This window comes from Artemia franciscana, chromosome 7, assembly GCF_032884065.1.
Source record: "Artemia franciscana chromosome 7, ASM3288406v1, whole genome shotgun sequence".
In the NCBI taxonomy this organism is placed as follows: Eukaryota; Metazoa; Arthropoda; class Branchiopoda; order Anostraca; family Artemiidae; genus Artemia; species Artemia franciscana.
In genome coordinates, this window is record NC_088869.1 from 4,018,974 (window position 1) to 4,045,027 (window position 26,054).

Genomic DNA, 26,054 nt, shown 5'->3' on the forward strand with positions numbered 1-26,054 from the left:
GTCCACATCAGAAGTATTATGATATATTGCTACTCCTGTCCCCGATTTTCCATCAAACTGCGAACCATCAGTATAAGATATTATCGCGTTCCTTTGGTGGAGCAGCTCTATCTCCTGCTCCACTTTCTTTCTGCCCTTCATGACAATTTGTAATTGCCTCTCCGATTTTATTCTTGGGATAGTATTATCTTTAGGCATCTGCAATTCTCTGCACTGAAGCAAAGAATCTGCTGTCTTTGGTTCTATTTACCGTTTATCTATAGTTGAACAGCACTTTTTACTTCTTCTTCCTCTAGAAAATTTTATATGGATAGAAGTCCCAAGATAAGATCAATCGATGCTGTAGCCGTCCCATGCTATGCTGATCTAATTATTATGCATGCTAGCCTTTGCACCCTTATTAAGGTGGCTATATGGCTCGCAATTCGGGTTGAACTGATCCAAACCACTATTCCGTATGACAAAATTGGCCTAATTACCGTCTTATATAAATACATGATCTATTGGAAGTCAGGCCCCGGTTCTTTTTCATCATTCGTTGACATTGAGTTAGTGCCTTTTCCAGACAATGAGCTTTCCAGTTCCGTTGGTGATCAATTGTGACCCCTAGGTATTTCGCCTGCTTTTTCAGGGATAATGAGCGATCATACATTACTAGAACAAAGGAAGCTTGCCATTTCCTCTTTTTTGTGAATACTACTACTTCACTATTTTCAGGCATTAAGCGTAATTTATGATTCTGTGACCATATTTGGATTTTATCCGATATATGCTGTTCCAATTCAAACAGTTTCCTTAGATATTTTCCTCTCAGTTAGGAAAGTAGGTCATCCGCATATGCCTGTCTATATTCGGATTGCTGTTTTAATAAATTCAGCAGGCTGTTTATGACCAGCTATATGCTTATGACCAACATATGTGGGGAAAATACTCCCCCATGTGGGCATCCTTTCTGAACAGTCTTCGGTTTTTTTATTCCTTTTAGCTCAACGACCATCTGTCTCCCCCTTGAGACTTTCTCGTTTGGGGAGATTTCTCCTGCAGACTATCCGCCCCAAGACCCCTGGCTTCCCTCCCCTCCCTCCAGTTGGGTTCCTTTCTGCGTCGAGCCTTTTCCCAGCACTCATCGTTCTGATTTTTAATTTGATTTGCCCCCAATTCAGGTTTGCTCTGATCTGGGTGAGAGCGGCAACTTGTGCTGTCCGCGGGCTCTGAGAGCCCATGGTTGTCAACAATGATTCTCAGTCACTTCAGCAACTTATCCTCGTCCACGCTCATGGCCTCCGCGGATGGGGATTCTTCATCTGTGATTTTAGCTTTGAATTCTTTATTCCCCATCGCATAAAAAATTTAATTTCTTCTTGACTTTGGTTTCTGACCGCCAATTCCGGGCCCTCACTCGCAACAAAGCATAACCAGACTAGGATCAGGGCACAGCCTCGGGGGAGCCCCCCACACACACCCTCAGCCATCCTCTTTGGTTTGCCATCCAGTGCTTTTTGGGTGCACACAAGATTATTCACTGTCTAACGGGGCAGTCGCCTGAGGGGTAAGGTCAAGGCATTGCCCGCAGGTCTGGGTCCTTCTCTAAAAAGCGGCCTTGGACACGAAAAACCGAGTTTTGTGCCCTGTACCCTTTGCCTTAATCCTCCTCTTGTACTTTTATTGTGGTTTATGGCCCTTCATCACTCCCGTCCACCTCCATCATTCTGTCCCTCAGTAGTGTTCCTCACTCACCGCCTCAGTGGCCAACAAAGGGTCGAGGAGCACCCAAAATTGGGGGTGGCTTAGCTTGGCTGTATCAGGCCCTCACACGAGGTAACAAGGGTGGGAATTGCCCGGGGGATGACGCTGCCCCTAAGATACACGTGGCAGAGATGCAGGAAGTCATTTTACTTCAAAAGCGCCACATACTTCATTTTGTGCTCCTGAATTTCCTGTACAGAGTTATATTAAAATCGTTCACTTCAGTTCTTCAAAAAAAAAAAAAAAAGGTTCAATTTTGCTCTTTAGGGCTATCTGATAAGTCCTTTACCGAAAAAATACATGTGGTTAGAGGTGGGCATATGTGTCAGAATAACAAAAACATTCATAGTTTATAAAAACGGCAAAAGTGAAAAAAAAGGTCTTTCGGCTTTCGTGCACACATTATCTATCCCATATTTAAACAAAGCCTCTTTTATACCTACTTTTTATATTTTAAAGAAAGCGAAAGAAAATTTCGTATATTTTGAACCAATTTTTCCGGCAGTGTCTATAGTTCAATATAAATTTCTAAAAATTTCCAAAAGTTCCACTCACTTAGCCAAACCACTTTCTTTAAAATATTAAGGACAGTTTGTCTGAAAGACAATTTTTTACCCTAAGCGCCTACAAAAAGATTCATTTTGAATAAGTGTTTCTTTATCAGATAATTTTTTTTTAACAGGCTAAATCATCGTTATGTGTAACTAAAATCTTGTTATATTTATAAATTGGAAGTCGAACGAGCAAGCTTTTTATAACAAGGTTTATTGCACGTTTTGAACTCCACTGGATTTGTTGTGTGTGTCAACATCCCGATATGGTTTATCTTTGCCTGAAGTGAAGTACCGGCTACAGGCACATGAAAAGGGGGAGGCAGTAGCGTTTGGGCATGTCCTTTCGAAATTTTGACGTTATTGTGCAGTTTTCTGTAATTTCGTATATGTTTTTATAGAAGACTGCCATATTATAATTTTTCAAATGTGCCCCCCCCCCCTTCAACCCCTGAAGCAGACTCTTGTCTTTGTACTCGTCTTAATGCTGATATAATAATTTCGCTTTAAATTTTTTTTTTTTTTCTGTTTATTGTCTCATTCTAACGTAGAATTTCCAGGTAACCAGGTAATAAACCTAATGGAAGTTAACGAATTAAATTTAAGTGTACGATAGTAGATCGATATCGATATTAGACGATACGGTGTTGGAATAAGAAAATTCTGTATTTTATTCGTAACAATAAAGAAGGAACGAAACAATAGAATATTACTTAATTATTTTTCTTTCGATTACCAGTCTTATGATTTTGGTTCCATTTGAATGGGCATTAATCAGTAAGGGGGGACAGGGGGGGGATTTTAAGGGTAGGGTAACAGCGAGATTTTGGAGCGTTATATTTTCCTTGAATTACTTTAATTTAGATGTTACCATGGAAGGGGTATCATATGGGGAAAGACAACCTGCAAAACAGCTGGGCAGATTTTGTATTTGGACAACTGGTTTTTCTAAACTTTTTATCACATGCTCACCAATGGTCTGCGTAGTGCAAGTACCGATCTCTTGATTTTCTGTCTTCGGCTGGAAGTGCAATGCATGGTTGGGAGCAAATTATCCGAAGCTTCCCGCTTTCATCCCCCAGATATTTCCAGGTACCCATTTAGAGCCGGGTCGATTCTGGTTGAGCTTACAGAGTCACTGTAACTTGTTTTTTTTAGTTTCCCCAAAATTAAACCTTTTCATTTTTGCATTTTCAAAGTAGATATTTTTTTAATACAGCCTAGTTTTTGAAATTGAGAAGAAAAGGACTTGTTATCTAATTTTATTGATCTTGTCTCGTAAAACAATTTTAAATTGGACGTAGATCAATTATCACAAGCGGCTCTGTCGAGAAGAACTTAACCTAGTTTTTGAAGCAAGATTTCTAAGAAATGATGCCAATATTAAATTACTACTTGATATTTTTCAACTTTCAAGGCACAAATTAGAAAGTGAGAGCCTACAGGGGAAAGAAAAGAACTGAAATAGGTTTAATTGACCCACTTTCTTGCAGCAGGGCTATTATTACTTTGTTTAATTGTAGCTCTCGGAGATAACTAAACCGTTGAGTGCTGAAGCAAAAACGAAAATGGTCTCTGGCTCGATTATAAGGATGTATAGAGGAGAGAAAATGCTTTTGAATGTGGGAGCATCCAATTTGAGAAATACTCTTGTAGCCAAAATGTCGTCTCTATTCCCAGATATGATGCATGATAGTAAGTAACCCCTTCACCCTTATATGCTTCAAATGTGAATTCATATGTGAAAAGTTCAGATTAGAATAATCCTAAGTTGTTAAAAGATAAACAATCCCAGATCCTCAGTAATATTAATAAATATGCCTAATTTACTTTTTATAGTAGTATTTAAAATCTATATTTTTCTCAAGATCCCAAGCTCGGGGCTGAAATTTGAAGATGTTGAAAAATTTCAAGATATAGTAGAGCTGGTTATATAGCACCAAAATCGAACAATTTATTTTTTGTTGACCTTGGAGGAATTGCAAGTACAAAAAAATTTTCTTTTAATTATCCTATGTATTAAATTTATTAATGTATTGATACACTTATGTAACTTATGTATTAATGTTCTTTTGCTATTTTGGCCAAAAGCATTTTTATTTCTATTTCTAAGTAAGATTGGGTTAGATCAAATCGCATTGCAATCAAGGCCGTATCCAGGGGGGCTAGAGGGTTTGAACCCCCCCCCCCTCCCCGAACAGTTTTCCGACTCGAAAAAACGTAACAAAAATGAGTATAAACAAGTTTTTGGTGCCTTTTTTAAAGTTTTATGTACCCCCCCCCCCCTCCCCCGAAAAATATCTTTAGTAAAACACTCTTCGAAGATGGCCCTGATTGCAATATATTATAAAATTATCCATTAAGGCAGTGCTTCTTGAGTTTCCAGGGTCTCCCCGAATTTCACCGTTAGATAATTGGTCACTCTGAAATATTTACAAAAATTAACGCTTGGAAGTACACGAAGGCTAATACGAAATATAAGTCGCTAATTCTTGTTAACCTGAATTTTAGAAGAGATTTCGGAGACCAATTTTCTTTCGGTGAACTTTGGGATAGCCTTGAAAAATTGGCGGTATAGGTAGCACCGCCTTAAGACTCTACATCTTATATAAACATTCAGCTATAAAGATTTTTGATCTCACACATTTTAAATGTTTCTCGAACATAGTAAATTAAACTGAGTCATCATATTGAGATACGAATTTTTTTTTATTATTATTATTTTGTACAAATAACAGTTCAGTGGGGAAAAATTCTTTTATTTAACAATGAAACAACAACAAATTTTCTGGATATATCGGTTACATATACAGTGGCCGTCATCAGCAGAGAAACTAAAACGACACAGATAAAACACCGATATTTGTACAAAGCAAAAAATTATTTACATATTGTTTAACACTCCAATATTCTTCAAAGCATTTACAGATGATTATATCTTTGATTTCCCAGTTTCTGGTCCATTGACTTGGTTCTTATTTAAAAGTTCATAATCAGGTAAAGAAAGGTTATTGGTATTGAGAGAAACTGAATTTATTTTATTTGACTGTAGTAAATTATCATTAACTGAATTTAAGCCAATTTCACCTGCATCTCTGTTCAAAGCCAGGTTTTTTAATAAGATTTTTTTTAATTTCAGAGGTTTTCCTAAAAATGTGTTTTAAACCCTGGTCCCTAGAAATCAGAGACATTTTTGAACATAATAAAACGGTCCGGGAAATTAAGAATATGTTCAGATAGAGCGAATGTAAAATTCTCAGATTTGGATTATTGCTTCGAGTTTAGTATTAAAATAAAAACCCAAAATATTCCGTGCCACAAATGTATTAGGTTTAATGAAACGGCAAATCTATTAGCTTTCAAAGCCACCACTTTAACCCCAGGCACTCGCATAAACCCCATCATAAGGGATACAATTTTGACAAAGAAAACGGACAAGTCATAACCAATATCCTTTCTCTTGAAGATGTCTTATTGTTCTGTAGTTCAGATTGATATCAGGAGCCTTTCAAACAGTTCATGGTAACGAACTGTAGTAAGGAGCGACCCGGCTCAATAGTAACCGAAACACTAAAAAAAGGGAATTTTGATACCAAAGAGGGAGGCTTTAAATAGATTAGGTTGGAGGAGGAGCGTGCGTAGCTGTGTTGGCCTCAGGCGGCTTGGTGCTGCGGTGAGTTGTTAGTAGTAGTTAGTAATAGTTACATCAAAAGAATCGCATTTTAATGCTGATTTTAAATATATAAGTTTCATCAAGATTAGTCTTACCCATCAAAAGTTACGAGCCTAAGAAAATTTGCCTCATTTCAGAAAATAGGGGAAAACACCCCCTAAAAGTCAAACGATCGTAACCGAAATCACACCATAAGATTCAGCGTATCAGAGAACCATAATGTAGAAGTTTCAAGCCCCTATCTACAAAAATGTGGAATTTCGCATTGTTTGCCAGAAGACAAATCTTGGATGCGTGTTTATTTGTTTTTTTTTTGTTTCTTCCCAGGGGTGATCATATCGACTCAGTTGTCCTAGAATGTCGGGAAAGGGCTCATTCTAACGGAAATTAAAAGTTCTAGTGCCCTTTTTAAGTGACCGAAAAAAATTGGAGGGCACCTAGGCCCTCTCCCACGCTTGTTTTTTCCTGAAAATCACCGGATCAAAATTCTGAGATGGCCATTTTATTCACCATAGTCGAAAAACCTAAAAACTATGTCTTTGTGGACGACTTACCCCCCCGCAGTCCCCGTGGGAGGGGCTGCAAGTTACAAACTTTGATCTGTGTTTTAGCAATGGTTACTGATAAGTGTACAGACGTTTTCAGGGGGATTTTTTTGGTTTGGGGAGAGTTGATGGGGGTGCTGCGTGGGAGGATCTTTCCATGGAGGAACTTCTCATGGGGGAAGAGACTTTCAATGGAGGGGGCGCAGTATTTCCTAGCATTATTTAAAAAGACAGTGAAAAAATAAATATGAAAAGCTTTTCTACTGAAAGTGAGAAGCAGCATTAAAACTTAAAACGAACAGAGATTATTACGCTTTACCTCCTCGTAATACCTCCCTCTTTACGCTAAAGTATTTTTAGTAATTTCAACTATTTATTCTACGGCCTTTCTGATTCAGGGGTCATTCTTAAGGAATTGGGACACAATTTAAGCTTTAATGTAAAGAGCGAGGTATCGGCGAGGGGTGAGCCCCCTCATAAACGCAATAAAAACATACAAATAGAAGTTCGCTACGTAATTTAATTCGTAAGTTACGTATATTTTTTACTTATAAAAACGTTCGTAAAAAAATTATAAGCTATAGCTGCCTTTTTAAGTAATCAAAAAATCGGAGGGTAACTAGGCCTCCTCCCTCGCTCCTTTTTCTCAAAATCTTCCGATTAAAACTATAAAACTATGAAATTAATGTGTAAATTTCGTTTTAATTATTTATGTGCGGAGAGCCGAGATCAAAACATGCATTAATTCAAAAACGTCCAGAAATTAAACAAAAAAACGAGTTTTTTTAAATGAAAGTAAGGAGTGAGATTAAAACTTCAAACGAAATTACTCCGTATATGAAAGGGGCTTTTCCTCCTCAACGCCCCGCTCTTTTCGATAAAGTTTTTTTACTGTTTTAAAAATAGAATTAAGAGGAAGAGTCAAACTTTAGCGTAAAGAGCGGGGCATTGAGGAGGAAAAGCCCCTTTCATATACGGAGTAATTTCTGTTCATTTTCAGTTTTAATCTCGCTCCTTACTTTCATTTAAAAAAAACTTGTTTTTTTTTGTTTAATTTAATTAGTAGTGACCTATTTAGTTGGAGAAAGCGCCGTTCTCCCTTGTGTCGTACTTGCTTCTAAGCTCAAGAAAGCTTGGGGTGGGGTGAGTCAGACAAACATTTTAGGAGCGGGTTTCAAACCCCCTAACCCTCCCCCTGGATATGGCCTTCCTATCAAGCTTCGTTGCTCCAAGCAGAAAAATTTCTATTTTTTTAATGCAATTCTGAATTATTGCCTGCCTCCCATGATGACAAAAGGATTCTAAAGTACTGATTGGAATTGAAGAAAAAAGACTAATTTACTACTTCTCTTCATAATACGTTATGTTTTTGGAATCAGAATTGCATAGTAGAATAACACACACACAAGGTACAGTGAGAAAAAAAGACCGTTTATGCATGAAGAATCTTTCATTTGTTTGTCAAAATATTTCAACCAAATGCATTTCAAGCCTTTATCAATCAAAAACGTATTTGAAAATTAGGCTCTCTTTGTGAAAGAGATTAGGCTCAAGTTGTTATTTAATACAAGGGGGTCGTAGGTCACCGACTTTATTTTTTGCCTTTTTGAGCTCAGAAATGGCACTAAAAACAGTGAGAAATTAGGTTCTATACCAAAAGATGGAAGTGCTTGATTTTGCTTCTACTTCGTCTATAACACGGAATAATAGCTCGATGTTTGTATGTACTGAGGAAGCAAACACGCGCTAGATGAGCGTTAAGAGATTAAGCAAGAAATTAAAAATGTCTGGTGAATTGAAACTATTCGGCTTCTTCCAGATACTGTTTTTTTTTTTTTGCACTGGGCATGCTTTGTTAATTTACTTTTTTACTCACCTGACACCCATCTGGCTTGAATGGTGGATTCGGGTCTTTTCTTTTGACTGCATTATGATATAGTTTACTGTGTGCAAACATATTCACCATGGTCCGTCGAGGCACTGACAAGAAGGGGCTGGAAAAATACTTCTACCAGCGCTTAGGAGGTCTTCCTTAGCGAAATGTATCAATTCTTCCTTCAAAAGCCATTTTGTCTCTTGTGACGGGGCTCTGATACTCTAAGTGATCTGTCCATCACAGCTGCCGTTGCTGATTGAGAATTTTTGACTTTTGTTTAAAAGGCTTTCAAGTTGTAAGATGTCAGCGAGATTTGAGAGTGCTTTAGAAATTGCCAATCTCATTCAGGATCTAGATAAAATTTTGTTTTCCTTGCCATTATGGTTCTATAGTGCAATCCAAAGATGACGTCAGATTGTATTTTAAGCAATACTGATTTTGGTGAGACTTCTACTTCTGACCTTAGGAGTGGCTCAGGTGGCCCTTCGTTACTTTGGACAGGGACTATTTGAAACCTTTCATAATCTGGGTTTACTATGAGAAACAGCGTTTCCTGTTAGTGTTATTTCTAGTGATCTCGGGTTTCAGCTCAGGTGATGATTTTGTGCCCATTTTCATTCAATAGATGGAGGCATCTCGAGTCTTCGTGATTTTTTAGTTCCTTAGCATGTATGAGACGCGTTTGATAGAAGTGTCGCCGAGAGACAAATGATATACCATCTAAATGTATTTGCTTCGTAGAGGAAACAAGTGGATTTAAATTTTCTGGTTGGAGATCTTACATGATAATTCTTGTATTCTATCTTCTTCCCCAGATGAGGTAAAAACTTGTTTGTCAGCTTTCCGGGACGTCTTAGCCCTAGCTCATAATCAATTTGATAGCTAGGTCATAATTATAGACCTGTAGTTTCATGTTTGCTTTTCGAGGTTAATGACAAACAAATCCTCTCTACATCCAGCCTTGACCGTTGGCATGGTCGTATGTGTCGCAAAAACGGCCTTCCTACTGGTATTACCACTTCACAATGTAATTTTTCTAATTGCTGGAGGTAAGTTTAATACTTATAGGGCATGGATTTGAGGGCTCAGCAGGGTCGCTAATAGGGCTGCTCTCCTCATTATGCACTTATATGGGCCATACAAGGGTGCACTGGCTGGCTGATCAGGGTTCCCAAATACTCAATCTCGCCTGGTTGTGCCCTCTTATATGATATTCGAGGGTATCCTTGATATCTGGAGAATGTTCCCTTATCTTGCAACCTAGGGACATGCCTGAGCTGCTTGGGGGAATCACCTGCCAGTCGGATCAGGTCTAATTGGTTCACAAAGCGAGATATCTGTGGTATATTTTTCTTCGGCGATTTTCACCGGCCCTAAAATCTTGATTCTTAGGGTTTTTTCTAAGAATTGAACAGCGACGCATGTATTTTCTTGAAGACGTATCAGGAATATATAGTATTGATCTATTTTTATTCATTTGCTGTCAGAGCCGTATCCGGGGGCTAATGGGGTGTGAACCCTCCCCCCTTGCCGAAATGTTTTTTCCGACTCGTAAAAGTGTAATAAAAATGCATAAAAACATATTTTGATATTTTCGACCCCCCCCCCCTCCCTCTTTGATCAAATATCCTGGATACGGCCTTGTTTCCTGTCCAAGGAAATTAAGAAAGAGTAAAATATGGAATAAAAACCCCATCAATATTCACCATTTTCGTATTACTTTTGCGTTGCCATCTCTCTTTTTGTCGATCTCTCTTGCTCTTATTCTTTCTCTCTTTCTCGATCTCTCTGTCTCTTATACTCTCTGTCTCTTCTTTTTTTTTCTCAGAACCTTTTACCTATCTTGTTTAATCATCCATTATTGTTGTATTTTTAAGCAGTTATATAAATGGAAGAATTATATTTCTGAGTTGAATGTCAATAGAGCTTAAATAATCCAACCTTCTTCGTTATTTTAATCCCGAGTTCATTTTTCAATAGTTCTCGGCGTGAACATTGAAAAATCAAAGGTGAACAACCATTATTCAATGGTGAATAATCAAAGTTGACAAAAACTAAGAGAAAAGGGATTAGTTCAATGTTCTTTTTCTCTTCAATAAGAAAAATGACATTATTTGTTCTTGTTCATTATGTTATTATACCTTTTTTCAAAGATGTGCATTATTAGACCTCGAATAATTAAAAAGGAATTTATTGTTGTACAGAGGGGAGAGTCTCCAAGGTAAGACGGAATTGCAAAACAAAAAGTCCTCTCCTCTCTTAAATCACAAATCTCTTTAGCTTGATAAGGTCCTATATTAAGAAAACAATCAAATGCATGGGGCGTATGTTTTTAATTTGGACCTAAAATCATAATAAAAAGATTTACCAAGCTGATTATATTATATTATGTTCAAAATACCCTTAAATATACGTTCTATTTCAATTAATTACTACAAATTTTGCTTTAGTAGTTGTGAAGTTGACTCTTTAGGGACTATTATCTTTCCTGGCACAATTGTTCTTAGTTCTTATAAATAAGAGGATTAAAGCCAATTAACCATGCTAAACATGAAGGCTGTGGAATATATGCATTACTCCGTATTGAAATTTGATTCAAATTAATAAGTTACATGCATCTAGGCCAAATAAAGTAATGAATAGCTAATATTTGTCAACATTTGAGAACAATTACAACACGGTAAGTCCTTTGCCTACTAATAGGAAAATTTCATTCCTAAAAGATAGCAAACAAATATTTGTCCAATAAGAGAGACACACTTACTCCCACCGTTTACCCGTGCCATTTGACCAAACACTTGGAAAACTAAAGGTTCTACCACTATCTTAGCTCTATGACTATCTACCTTGGTTCTACAGCCCTAGGAATGACCCATGGACGGATAATAGATAGACATATCTATTAGCAAATGAACTAACATCATTTTTATACAATCGTAATAAGGGGGTGGGATTAATGCCACAATTGCCTGTCGCTCAATTTGGACTATCTCTCTTGGCTTTTTCTACAATTAGCCATGACTAGATGCCCACAACTGTTCCATTTTAATTCAAAAATCATAAAGCCATGCCTGAAAACTCTGTAGACTACTGTTCCAACCTACCTGTCGAATGGCATTCTTTCACGCAGAGTGGAGATCTTTAAACTAAAAAATTAAATAAAAAAAACAAGTTTTTTGAAATGAAAGTAAGGAGCGACATTAAAACTAAAAACGAACAGAAATTACTCCTTATATGAAAGGGGTTTTTCCTCCTCGACGCCCTGCTCTTTACGCTAAAGTTTTTTATTGTTTTAAAAAGTAGAGTTGCGAGAAAGAATCAAACTTTAGCGCAAGGAGCGGGGCGTCGAGGAGGAAAAACCCCTTTCATATAAGGAGTAATTTATGTTCGTTTTAAGTTTTAATGTCGCTCCTTACTTTCATTTCAAAAAACTTGTTTTTTTTATTTAATTTCTGAAAGTTTTTGAATTAATGCATGTCTTATTTTGGCTCTCCGTACATAATTATTAAAATGAAATTTGCATATTAATTCTTTTTTTGGCTAAATGGCTTTCTCTTAGTTTTGATCAGACGATTTTGAGAAATAAGGGGTGGGGAAGGAGGCCTAGTTGTCCTCCAATTTTTCGGTTACTTAAAAAGGCAACTAGATCTTTTAATTTTTAACGAACGTTTTTATTTGTTAAAAAAATACGCAACTTAAGAATTAACTTACGTAACAAACTTTTATATTCTTATATTTTTGATTATATATATGAGGGGGTTGGTCCCCTCGTTAATACCTCGCTCTTCACACTAAATCTTGTTTTGTCCCAATTCTTTAAGAATGACCCCTGAATCAGAAAGGCCGTAGAATAAATAGTTGAAATTGCTTAAAAAATTTTTAGCATAAAGAGTGAAGTATTTATCTCCTCCTAAATGCCTCGCTCTTTATGCTAAAGTATTTTTAGAACCCCTCATATGCGTAATAATCTCTGTTCGTTTTAAGTTTTGATGCTTCTCATTACTTTCAATTGAAAAAACTTTTTCATGTTTATATTTTCATTGTTTGTTTTTTTATAGTAATGCTAGAAAGTCCTGCGCCCTTTTGATTGAATTTCTCTTCCCCCATGAAATATTCCTCCAAGAAAAGATCCTCCCATGTAGTCCCCTCCCCTGAACCCCACACCCAAACCAAAAAAATCCCCCTAATAACGTCGGTACACTTCCCAGTAACCATTACTGAATGTAAACATTGGCCAAAGTTTGTAACTTGCAGCCCCTCTCCCAGGGCCTGTGGGGGGTAAGTCATCCCCAAAGACATAGTTATTATGGTTTTAGACTATACGGAACGAAATGGCTATCTCAAAATTTTGATCCGTTGACTTTGGTAAAAAAAATGAGCGTGGGAGGGGGCCTAGGTGCCCTCCAATTTTTTTGGTCACTTAAAAAGGGCACTAGAACTTTTCATTTCTGTTAGAATGAGCCCTCTTGCAATACTCTAGGACCACTTGGTTGATACGATGACCCCTGGGGAAAAAAAACAACAAATAAACACGCACCCGTGATTTGTCTTCTGGCAAAAAATACGAAATTCCACATTTTTGTAGATTGGACCTTGAAATTTTTTCTATAGGGTTCTATGATACGCTGAATCCGATGGTGCGATTTTCGTTAAGATCCTATGACTTTTAGGGGGTGTTACCCCCTATTTTCTAAAATAAGGCAAATTTTCTCAGGTTCGTAACTTCTGATGACAAAGACTAAATTTGATGAAACTTGTATATTTAAAATCAGCATAAAAATCTGATTCTTTTGATATATCTTTTAGCATCGAAGCTCCGTTTTTTAGAATTTCGTTTACTATTGAGCCGGGTCGCTCCTTACTACAGTTCGTTACCACGAACTGTTTGATATTGCCAAGAAGTCAATATTGTGCAGGAACTTTGGCCTGTGCTGGCTTCAGGTAGCTTTTTGCTGCTACGAGTTACTAACACATGTTAAGTAAATTGTAAACCTCTGTATACAATGTAAACTTAGTAGCTGTAGCTCTTGTAATTGTGAATAAGTAGTTGTAGGAATTATAGTTTTAATAAAGTCTGTTTGTAAACTTCCATTTTGAACTGATTTTATGTATGTTTCTATTCTATATATTTTTTCTTTATTATTTAAACCTGTCATTTTTTGGGGGACTTAAAAGAAAAAATAAAGGTAAATTAGTTTAAAAGTTTTCTAATGATTATCTTTTTCTGGGCTATCCTGCTGGTACTTTGAAGCAGTAAAATAATGGAATCTCTGAACTAAAGTGTTTGGAATACCAACAAGAGAGAAAATCAATTTTGTCTCTGAGTAAATGTTTTTTCAGGATAAAGTATTCCAAACAGTAAGGATAAAGATAAATTATTTAAAATAACAATCTGTACGAAAATTGTCGTTCTATCCCGTTTTCTAGGGATAAAATGAAAGAAATTTGGGATGGCTTGGATTCATTTTGCAGATGAAGTATGACAGATTGTCAGAGATTGTCCTTTTCCTCCAACCATCTAGGGCCAAACAATAATCAGGTCGTTTGTGAATTGGGTGGAAGGAGGTCGTAAGGAAACATTTAAGGGAAATCGGAACTTTTTTGAAGGATGTAAAGACGGAGGCTATAAGTAAATCGGGATTGAAAAGGAGCATATATAGCTGTGTTAGCCTCACGCGGCTTCGTGCCGCAGTGAGTTATTAGTAGTGGTAGAAATAGTAAAAGAACTACCTTTGTAAGACGACTCAATAGGTATATTTGTGTACATTTTTGAAAACAACTTGCTTATATTCTGAATTCTATTCATGTATTTCCTCGTGGGCTTTAGCTAGGTTCAAAGCCTTGGGGGCGGGTAACGGTTGGTAGTAAATCACTATTGTACTATTAAAAACTGTTTTGTTAAAGTGGATAAAAAGGAAGCTATATAAACGTAAAAGGTGACTTGTGAATTTGCAAAGTTGTATTCAAAATAGATAAATTGTCACTAATTATTAGATAATCAAAATAAGGTTCAATATTTAATTGCACACTTAGTTCCAAAAAAAATTAGAAAAAAAATGAAAAAAAAATGTAAAACGTATATTGTTTTGAATTTTAAAGTTCTGATAGCACTGTCAGTGGGTATTACTATGGGTGGCCTGACCAAACTGAGTCGAGGCTGAGGCTACAGGGGCCCATTGCTTCCGATTGTCAGTGGTTAAAAATAGTCATTAATTTTGTTGAACTCATGAAAACTACTTGGACTTTCTCTTATCAATTTCACTTGTCCTTTTCCTCCGACTTGTTAAAATCTTCTGATATATTATCCAGTGCAATTTGACAGTTGCAAGCCAGTATTGGATGATATTACACTTTCAAGTATCCTAGCAGTGTCAGGGATCACTAATTAGTCACTAATTGTGATCGCTAATTGATTACTAAACGGTGTCAGTGATCTTTGATCTTTCAAAAAGGAAAAATCGAGGCCATAAAAATTGCAAACGCCGAATTTCTTGAATGAAGTGATACCCGAAAAAGAAGAGCGAAATTGGAATAGAAACGGAGGTGACTTGGCCGTGGAAAATCAGGCAGTGGCCCCTCATGGGCTTAGCTAGATGGTTTTCTTAGCGGTGGAACGTGGCTGACGTCTTGCCAATTATGTGGAGAAAACTAGCTGTTTTTATTGAATCTTAGCCTTACGCTTTGGGTTGTTATGGGGATGCATCTGAAATGGTAACGAACATCATATTTTTAACAAGAATTTAAATAAAGAAGATAATTCCTGGGATTTTGAATTTTTCAACAATCTCAGCTGTAGGACAGATAGCCATAGGTGGAGCTTTCAGCTCATATCCCCGTTTGGAATTGAATGTGATGATTCTGATCCATAAAGATATTTATGCTTGCTATTTTTTAGCTTTGGAGAATGTTCCAGGCGCTTAATTTGTATTATATAAAATTTCAAAGCTGCCAACTTCCTTTTTAATAAATTTATTCTAGATTCTAGTTGGTCGCTGGTAAGCGATATTTTCTTTTTACAACAAAATATGTTTGCCATGAAATTGAAGCTTTCCGCAAGAAATACAGATTATAAAATAGAATAGTAAGTTAGATCCGTATAGAGGTAATTGGCATAAAAAACGGGAAAAAAGGTGTCAATTTGCTCTGTTAATTCTGATAAGGCGGCTGATTTGACAGCCGCTTCATAATTATTAATTAAAATTAAATTATTAGTATAAAATTTGATATATTAATCAATATAGATTATTAAATAATTAAAATTATTTGCTCATCTTCCTCATATTGGTGTTCATACGGCCTAACTGAATATATAGCGAAATTTTGCGAAACTTCGTTGACAAAGAAATAGGGGACGGTTGTATCGCAAATATTTCAAATGCATGTAAACGGAAAAGATTAAAAATGAATAAATAATTTTTTTTCAGCAAAATAAAGATGTAAGGGATAAATGTGGATCGAAGTGGAAGTGGCCCAGAAAGTCTGTTTAATATTATTTTTTTCATATTATAAATTAAGAATTCTGTTATTGTGGTGTCTTCATCAAAAGAGGCTAAAGACAAGAGTGTTACCTTTCATTATACTTTTTAATCAGGTTTGATCGCGTTTATAAGTGAAGATTTGCGTATTCGTTTGGATGTCGCCTTGTCATGGCTATATGAGCTATATTCAACTATAATGGGATTTTTCACTTATGCCAGTCCCTCAAGTCGAGCTTTTGATGCATATAACAATGTCTTCGGAAGAATTGCTGGCACTCTCATCGTCAGAAATGATTTAAAAGATAGAGATCAGTTAGTATTTTTTACTTTATCTATTGCTACTTTATTTTGTCTTCCTCTTAATTTCCTTTGGTCTTTTCCTTTTTCTACTTGCTGCTTTCAAAAATTACCATGTGGAGGTTCAGGGAAAATGAAGGATTACCCAGCTTTTTGTTTCCAACCAGAATTATTAAAGACTAAAAAGCCGAAGTTCGTCATAGCTTATAGCCGTATTTACAAGAATTTTTCCCTAAAATGTAAGATTTAGTTACCAAGCTCTTATTTCCCACCCAAGGTATTAAAGAGTAAAAAGACAAAGTCGGTCATAGCTTATTGCCATGCCCTCAGTGACTGAAGTTAGAACTTCCCCCTAAATTTGCGCGAGGACTGCTTAAAAAGAAAAAAACAGGGATAAGAATATTAATTCCTACTATGGATGTATAAGTTCAAAACAATTTGTAACAATCCTAATGCTCGTCATGTTTAGTCAACCCAACAATTTTTCGACTATAAACCTATATAAAAACCAAAAAAAAATTTAGTTTTTTAATAATTACAGGTATAGTTATAGTCAAAAATAATCTTAAAAAATATGAATCAGTTAGTATTTTTGTTTCATTTTTTTGTTAGCATATTTATTTTCTTAATTTTTTTCTTCTCCTTGTTGTGCTTGCTGTTTTGAAAAAAACAGCGACGTGAAGAATCAGAGAAAATTCAGGATGGCAACCCAGTCTTTAGTTTCCAACCAAAATTAGTTGTTTCCAACCTGCTTTGAGTAAAATTAGAATTTACCCCTAAAACTCCTGTGAGGACTCTTCTACAAAGATAAAAAAAAGGGAACAGAATAGTAATTGTTACTATAGATATTGAAAATGCCGAATCTATTTGTTATATTCCTAATGCTGGTTATGTTTTGTAAACTCGACAATTTCTCAAATATAAACGTCTACAAAAATGAAAAAAAAAATGTTTTTAAACTTCTTGAAGCGTCTTAGTGTTTCTGAATAGTTTCAGGAACCCTTGTCGTCAGGAATGACTTTTTTTTACCTTTTTCTTAATTTTCTTTTGTCCTCTCCGTGTACTTGCTTTTTTGAAAAATTTGCGAAATAAGGACCAGGGAATATGAAGGATGGTTACCCAATCTTTTGTTTCCAACCATTAAACATTGGAAAGATGTTCATAGCTTATATCCGTATTTGCAGTGAGTTTAACTATAATTTTCCCCTACAAATACTGAGGACTCCCCTAAAAAAATGGAGTAAAAGTAGAAATTCTGACTAGTGTATGAATATAGAAAAATCTTACAACTATTGATTATAATTCTAATGTCCGTTAGATTCAGCCTTAGGAATTTTCTTTAAATAGACTATAAACAAATATAGAAATGTAAAAAAAAATTATGTAAGAAGTTGTTAAAGCTAAAGTCCTTAATTTTTTTCAAGGATTGGAGGGAAACTTATCGTCAGACATGATTTGAAAGACCCAAATCAGTTAGTTTTTTGTTTTGTTTTTTCTTGCTATAGCAAAAAAATCTATGAGCTACTTTGTTTCTTCGTAACATTTGTTCGTTCCCATTTTTTTTTATCCTTAGTCATTTTGGCTTATGGCTTGACATGTTACAAAATCTAATTTAACATGTTTTAAGTTTTAGATTCACTCCTTTTTTTAAACCAACTATTAGAGGAAAATGGTGGATTTTTTCTTGGATTTGCTATTCTTAAAAGATTTAAAAAGCAGATCTTTGGGCCATAATCTCTTATTTGTAAAGAGGGATCAGGTTTTCCAAAGACTTCTTGCAAAAAAAATAAAATCTTTCGAGAAAGAAAAGAAAGTTTAAAACCATAATTTTACTCTTTCTCGATTTTATTCACTTGCAAAGGAATTATATGACAAGTCTCCATTTTCTCCGTAGCTTGAAAATTCTTCTTCTTTTTTTCTTACTTTTTTATGGAATCATGGAGGTGAATAGAGCCAATTTCTTTCTTTGATTTACTTTTTTGTCTCTATTTTAGAGCCCCCTTATCTTTGACTTCTTTCGCGTCTTTTTTGCATTTTGTTTTTAGAAGAATTACTGGTATACTCATCGTAAAAAAGGATTTAAAACGTATAGACCAGACCGTTGGTATTTCACTTTATTTGTTGTTACTTTATGTTTGTTATCTTCGTAATTTGTCTTTTCTTTTTCAAAAATTACAATATCTTTCAGATATAATAAAGACGGTAATAATTAAGACATGATATGATATGATCTTGATCGCCTTTATGGGCAATTGTCAATATAATAATTCACTTTAATATAAATAAAAAAAAAAACATATATGCTAACTTGTTTATGTCTCCTGCCAGGTGTGGCTCAGCATAGACTGTGATGTCAGCCTCGTCCAACTGGTGCGATCGGCAGCTAACGCTGGTGCATCGTGGACATCGATGTTTGCCAACTTCAAGTATTTTGAAAGACTATCGGACCATCGATGTTTCCGTCTGCCACAAGGTCGTTTCCAGTAAGCTTCTGCGGGGTTGAAGTCCAGCACGATTTTAGCTGGTAGGTGTGATATCATTCAAATGAGATGACCCTACCATCGTAGAGTGCGCTCTGAAATTTGGATGGAACACAGTGTCTGCTGTGTTATCTGTAGTAACTTCTTGTTGCTGACGAAGTCGAACCATCTCAATTCTTCTTCCCTCCTAAGGCTTTTTGTCTCGAATACATTTACGGTCTTGAGAGCTGTGATTGTGGCCGGCCACGTTTCTGTTTCATAAAGAATTACAGACCCGACCAGGGAATTCAAGATTGGCCGCTTCGTGTTTCTACTAATGCTTGGCTTCTGCCATAGGTAACGATTTAACCTCCCCATGGCAGCAGATACCTTGAGCGCGAGGTCCAAATTTAATCCGGATTCCTCCAAATTTAAGTCCAAATCCTAGCTTTGAGGTCGTCTTCGCTATGACGTGGTCTATGATGACGCTGAACAGTTCGGAAGCAACGGCACAATCTTGCCAAACCCCTGTACAAATTCGGAAGAACGGGCTTCGTCGGTTGTTGACTTGGACGCAGCTCTCTGTTTCCTGATGGAGTTCCTCGAAGAGTCTACAGCACTTGTCTGGCAGGCTGATGGACTTCAAGATTCTCCACTGACCACAATCGACCTCAGATCCAATTAACCATCCAATCGACCACAAGATGGTCGATTGAATCGAAGGCAGCTCGGAATTCGACAAAATATTTCTTTGAAAAAGTTTCGTAAGAACTGGCCACTTCTCCGTAAGTGATAAAGTGTTCCGTACTACCGCATGAAGTAGCCAACCATCATTGATGACATATTGGATTGTATCTCCTTGAAATTGAACCTTGGAATTGATTGTTCCTCCTTTTTGTCCTGATTCCATAGCTCACCTGCAGGTATTGCTTATCTGCTGGCCGCATGGCTTCTCTGGGCTCAAACAGTGCAGGTGGAAATGCTGACATCTCTTGTTTTGAGTGTATCAGCCAAATTTGAACCGTCCCTGGATGCTTTAATACAGAGCCATTGAAATAACAGGAAAATGACTATTCGAATGACTTAGTTCTTGACCGGTGCTGATAATTTTGTGGTAAAATCTTCTGCATGATCTTCCCTTTTTAAACGAATCGGAGACACGTTTACCGTCCTTGAATCAGGCATTTTCATTTCGATCAGTTGCGCCACATCGATGTTCAAGTTTGGTGCAACTCCTATACCTGACGAGAAGCTTGGTAGATTTGTAGGATCTGTAAATGGATCCAGCAACTTCTCATATTTAACCAGCTAAATGTATTTGATGTATTCTTTTATACGAGTGACCGAAGAATCAACATGCGATCAACTTCATGGTTTTAGACCATATTGGAACTCCCAAGAAAAATTTCGTTTTTTTTCGTTTTTTTTTTTGTCAGCGCACGTAAGGATGTGCCAGAAAGGGGAAAGTGCAATTACTTGCGAGAGAGCAAATGAGTTGCAGACTCTGGCTAGTATACGCCTGTTGTATCGCCCTTTGCAGCAAACAGGAAGTCCAAATACTTTTCGTAACTTTTCCTCAAGATCCACAGTCAGGAGGGAGCGTGATGATTTAACACTAGTAACGATTGCTAGGCCAAGATACTTACTATCTGCAGATGGGAAAACATTTTGACTTCCTAGCTGCACTTCTTATGTCGTAGTCTGAGACTCTTAGATGCGTTGAAAGACAAATTTATTTTGCCGTACTAAATAAGTAGTATCTGTCCAATCCTGTTGTATTGCAACACTTTTAAATTAAATCCTTTTGGGACTGACCAGAGTTTCTGGTATACAGTTTTACAGCGGATGATGGGATTATGATTTTGCTAATCATTAAACTTTATTATCATGTTTAGATCATTAAAGTATGACGCTAAGATAGTTTTACTGCTATTTTTAGGCTACTAACGCGCCTATATCTAGAAGCCCCGATGTTACCTGAAGGAAGCGTGGATTTCCTTCGACGACAAGCAATGTCAGAACAATGCTCTCAAGCTGCCATAGATTTATTGAAGCAACTTGTTATTTATCGACCAGGAAGACAGATCAACTACTTTAATGCCCTTCTTGAGCTATGCACTGCTAGGAAATCTGAAGTGAGTTTCTTCTTTTTTGTAAAACAACCCTAGATTTGAATTTGACATCCTTTACATGTTTGGCTTTCATAAATCAGTCTCTTTAACGTACTTCTTGATCTCTGCGCTTCAACAAAATCTGAAGTGAGTCATTTTCTTTTCTAAAACAGTTTATTAATTTGGGTTTCGATTTGAAATTTTTAGTCTATTTGGGTTTCGTAAATCACTTATCCTAAACCCCCTTTTTTGAGCTCTGTACTTCTAGAAGATCTTGAGTGAGTTCTTTTTCCTAACGGAACCTTTCTTAATTTTCCATTTGAAAGACTTACACACTTGGCTTTTATAAATCAATTACTTTAGTAACCTTCTTGAGCTCTGCAACCTAAAAAGTTCTGAAACGAGCCACTTTGTTTTTGTTTTCAAAACCACTTCTTAATTTAGATTTTCATTTGACATGACTTGGCTGTTTGAATTCCGTAAATCAACCTCTTTAATGCACTTTTTGAGCTCTGCGCCTCAACAAAATCTGAAGTGAGTCATTTTTTTTGTAAAACAGGTTTCAATTTGGGTTTTAATTTGAAATTTTTAATATATTTGGGTTTCACAAATCACTTATCCTAATCTCTTTTTTGAGCTCTGTACTTCTAGAAGATCTTTAATGAGTTCTTTTTTCTAACAGAACCTTTCTTAATTTTCTATTTGAAACATTAACATTTGGCTTTTATAAATCAACTACTTTAGTGACATCCTTGAGCTCTTCAACTCAAAAAGATCTCAAAACAAGAGACTTTGTTTTTTGTTGTTTTTTTTCAAAACCACTTCTTAATGTGGATTTTTCATTTGACATCACTTTGTTGTTTGAATTTCTTCACTTTAATAGCCTTCTTGAGCTCTCCACCACTAAACAATCTGAGACAAGTTCTTTTTCGTCTGAAATGACCCTCCTTAGTCTGTAAAATTTGGTTTGATATCACTAGCACAACTAGGCCTAACAAATCTGTTGTATTAAATCCCCTTTTGAGTTCCGCACCCCTGGAAATCCGAAATGAATTTCGTAGTATGAAAAGATTCTTCTTAGTTTACATAATTTATTTTGGCATCACTTCGGCTCGTTCCCAGAGGGAATGGGTAGGAAAGAACAAACATTTGTAAATACTTGGCTCTTCATCCCCCCCCCCCCACACACACACACACAAATCCTACATTTTTTTAATTCTTGGATACTTCTTTTTCAAATTGTCAAACAACTGTTATTATTATCCCCTCCCCCCATCCCCGAAAAATGCTCTTGCGTACTCATGTCTGTCTTAATCAGCAATTTCACTCCTACCAAAAGTCGTTGCATACATAATTGCGGTATTCATTGTTATCACCTTTCTTATAAAGGGTTTTATTCGAATTTTTCTAAAATCACTAGTTTTTTCCCTTTATAAAAAATCGTATTTATAGGTTTAACTATCGTACCTTGGCTTAATAGCCTTCAATTCTGGTGTAAGTTAACCTCATGATTTGATTAATAGTGGCATCAAATCTTTAGGTAAAGAGCCAGGCTTTGAGTGCTGTCATGGGTCTTTACGAGAAAGGAGAAATGCAGCAAGTGACTGAAGACTATGCAGTCATGTACCTTAATTTCCTCTCCCTCAAAGAACCTCCTGAGCTGGTCATTGGAGACGAAGAAGGTGAAGAACCAACGAATCAATGGAACGAGCAGCTTGCTAAAAATTGCCTTTTCCTATTCTCGGCGCTACTTGAAAGAGACCATAGTCGGATACACGAGTAAGTCTTTTTCTTTTTTTTGTAATTTTGAGCTTATTCTTGTTCACTTGCATTATTACATTATAATTGAACTGTTAGCTCATTACAACTGAAGAAATGAGTTTATTACGATTGAGCTTATTTTCTTGCCAGTAACTGCTTTCCAGTTATAGCTAAAGGTAGAACAAAAATCATATTGAAACCATATTTAGTGTACAAGAATATCTCCGTGATAACTTAATTATATCACTATAGCGTATCTGGACAAAGATACACTTTACATCATAAAATGTAACTTGCAGTAACACGCTTAAGTAGAAAACTTTTAACACACCCTAGATGTGCAGCATAGTTATCTGCACCTGGCACTAAAATGCTACAAAATGAATTAGATCGTATTTAACAGTTTTGTACTGAGTCTGGGCATTCTCAGTTTATGTATAGTTTGATGGTGGTCTGAATTCTGTTTGAAGCCTAAGCTGCAAATTGTGTGTAAAATTAGCTTCAGAGAACGGCAAAGTATTTAAAAAAAATACGGTGTTGTAACTACAATCGTAGAAACTAAAATAAATATTTGACTTTTAAAAGTTGAAATTTTAATACCGTTTTCGCTATTATCTAGCAGTTGAAGAGTAATTAGTGTTAAATTTTCTGGAATATTTTTACTCGACCATAAACTCTGAAGATCTTCATAAAAAAGATGCTGTATAAAATCGTCAAATTAGCTTCAAAGACTGGAAAAGTATTAAAAAAAAATACGATTTCAAATTCCAGTGTAGTTATTTCAGGTACTGTTTCAGGTACAGTTTCTTCTTTTCATTCCTCCTTGGATACGCAACCGGATTCTAATCGGTAAGTATGGTGTACCTGATATAACATTAAATTTGGAAAAGCTACACAGGAAACTCTCAGGCACGGTTCTTGATAGGCTTTCTCCACATAATCATCTTATAAAATTTTTCTATAGTTATCTTTCGTTGATTGACCTTTTTTGTCAATTTTATTTCTTGTTTGTATTTAATGATTTTTTTTTATTTCTCTATAGTTCGTTTTTTTTCTGTTTGTGTGTGTTTATTTAATTTTTTGTGTTTATTTAATGTAAAAAAGAATTTCTATAGTCATTATTTTTCGTTTTTTGTATGTTTTACATTTTTTTGTGTTGATTTCATTGTTTTTACTCCACATTTAATACTTTTATAGTATTTTTGTGGGTAAGAAATAAACTGTTATTATTATTAAATCGCAGTAACTAAAATTGTAGAAAATGAAATAAATATTTGCCTTTTAAAATCTGAAATCTTGATATCGTTTTCGTTATTATATTAGCAGTTAAAGAGTAAATTTTCTGAAATACTTCTACTCCATTATGGATTCTTCAGATCTTCGTAAAAAAGATGATGTATACAATTGCAATTTTGTGTCCATCCAATGATTTTCAAATTATAAAAAAATAGTGAAAAGTGTCTCAAATCGCAAAGCAACTATGCCCTCTGCTACTGCCACGGTTAGATTACTTATTTTAGTTAGATTACTTTAATTACTTAGATTAACTTATGTTAGATTACTTATTTCGTGATAACCTTTTGAGATAAGCCTTAATCTTTTGAGATTTTCGAGATAATTCATTTTTTACTGAACATGTACAATAAATGGCTCTAACATTAAAAAAAAAATATATAATGTAAAAAAAAATATTTTAAATAGAACAGAAGAAAGAGAGGAAAGATGTTTTTTATTGTGCTTTTTAGGATTTTTTTTTTAATAAACTTCAGCAGATAAAGTAAGCGATTTGTGATTGTCGGGACAAGACATTTACGTGTAACAGAGAAGAAAAAAAAAAACGTTAATTGACTTTTTGTGGAACCTCAATTGGTATCTTCATTTCCAAGATTTCTAACAAAATCCTGGAAATGTTTTCGTTTCTAAAATTCAAAATGACTAGAAAGACTATGCGGAAAATCAAACACTTAAATTTTGGCCAATGCGTCGAATATATGAATTGTGTAATTTTATGTGGGACAACTTGTTTATTTCCAATGGTTTGACAAACTGGTTATTGAAAGCTGAATGATAGGTAACAGCCTTTATTTTATCAATAATATTTTTCTTGAAGATTTTTAAAATCGCTAAAAGAAGCAAGACAGGTGAATCTCTGCACAGTAAGGTATAGAACTGAGGGGATCCCCTAGGCCCCCTCCCCTCCAAATGAGGAGGGGGTACTACTATGGTAAAATTAATACAATGCCAACAAATGGACACATTTGGGTCTCAAAATTTAATTTTTGAATCTTCAATTCCCTCCTCTTCATTCAATAAATATCCTGATCATATTCTATATTTTTCTGCTCCATGCATCCACAAAAAAAGCCTAGTAACGATCAGGTTTTGGATTTCTCTTTAGGTTCTTTTTGTTTCAGGTTGGCTAAAATTTTTGAATCTTTAATTCTCTTCTCTTTCGTATTCAATATTTTTCTGCTGCACGCATCAACAAAAAAGCCTAGTAACGGACAGGTTTCAGATTTTCTCTTCAGGTTTTCTTTGTTTCAGGTAGGCTAAAATTTTTGAATCATTAATTCCCTCCTCTTTTTTAATAAATATCCTGATGGTATTCTATATTTTTCTGCTGCACGCTTCCACAAAAAACCTAGTAACGGTCATTCCCTCCTCTTCGTTTAATAAATATCCTGATCGTATTCTATATTTTTCTGCTGCATACATCCACACAAAAAGCCTGGTAACGGTCAATTTCAGATTTTCTCTTCAGGTTCTTTTTGTTTCAGGTTGGCTAAAATTTTTGAATCTTTAATTCTCTTCTCTTTCGTATTCAGTATTTTTCTGCTGCACACATCAACAAAAAAGCCTAGTAACGGTCAGTTTTCAGATTTTCTCTTCAGGTTTTCTTTGTTTCAGGTAGGCTAAAATTTTTGAATCTTTAATTCTCTCCTCTTTTTTAATAAATATCCTGATAGTATTCTATATTTTTCTGCTGCACGCATCCACGAAAAAGCCTAGTAACGGTCAGGTTTCAGATTTATCTTCAGGTTCTCTTTGTTTCAGGTTGGCTAAAATTTTTGAATCTTTAATTCCCTCCTCTTCGTTTAATAAATATCCTGATCGTATTCTATATTTTTCTGCTGCATGCATCCATAAAAAAGCCTGGTAACGGTCAGGTTTCAGATTTTCTCTTCAGGTTCTCTTTGTTTCAGGTTGGCTAAAATTTTTGAATCTTTAATTCCCTCCTCTTTTTTAATAAATATCCTGATGGTATTCTATATTTTTCTGCTGTACGCATCCACAAAAAAGCCTAGTAACGGTCAGGTTTTAGATTTATCTTCAGGTTCTCTTTGTTTCAGGTTGGCTAAAATTTTTGAATAATTCCCTCCTCTTCGTTTAATAAATATCCTGATCGTATTCTATATTTTTCTGCTGCATGCATCCACAAAAAAAGCCTGGTAACGGTCAGGTTTCAGATTTCTCTTCATGTTCTCTTTGTTTCAGGTTGGCTAAAATTTTTGAATCTTTAATTCCCTCCTCTTCGTTTAATAAATATACTGATTGTA

At 35.6% G+C, this 26,054-nt stretch overlaps 1 protein-coding gene across 1 annotated transcript in view; it reads left to right on the forward strand.

Annotated features, from left to right (window-relative positions):
* The window catches only part of LOC136028746 (symplekin-like), a 110,869-nt gene that overhangs the window by 43,528 nt on the left and 41,287 nt on the right, over positions 1-26,054 (forward strand). Inside the window, exons 9-12 of the mRNA XM_065706630.1 lie at positions 3,821-3,992; positions 15,983-16,181; positions 20,565-20,760; positions 22,277-22,515. Coding sequence (XP_065562702.1) covers positions 3,821-3,992; positions 15,983-16,181; positions 20,565-20,760; positions 22,277-22,515 — 806 coding nt within the window. The remainder of the gene's footprint in view (positions 1-3,820; positions 3,993-15,982; positions 16,182-20,564; positions 20,761-22,276; positions 22,516-26,054) is intronic.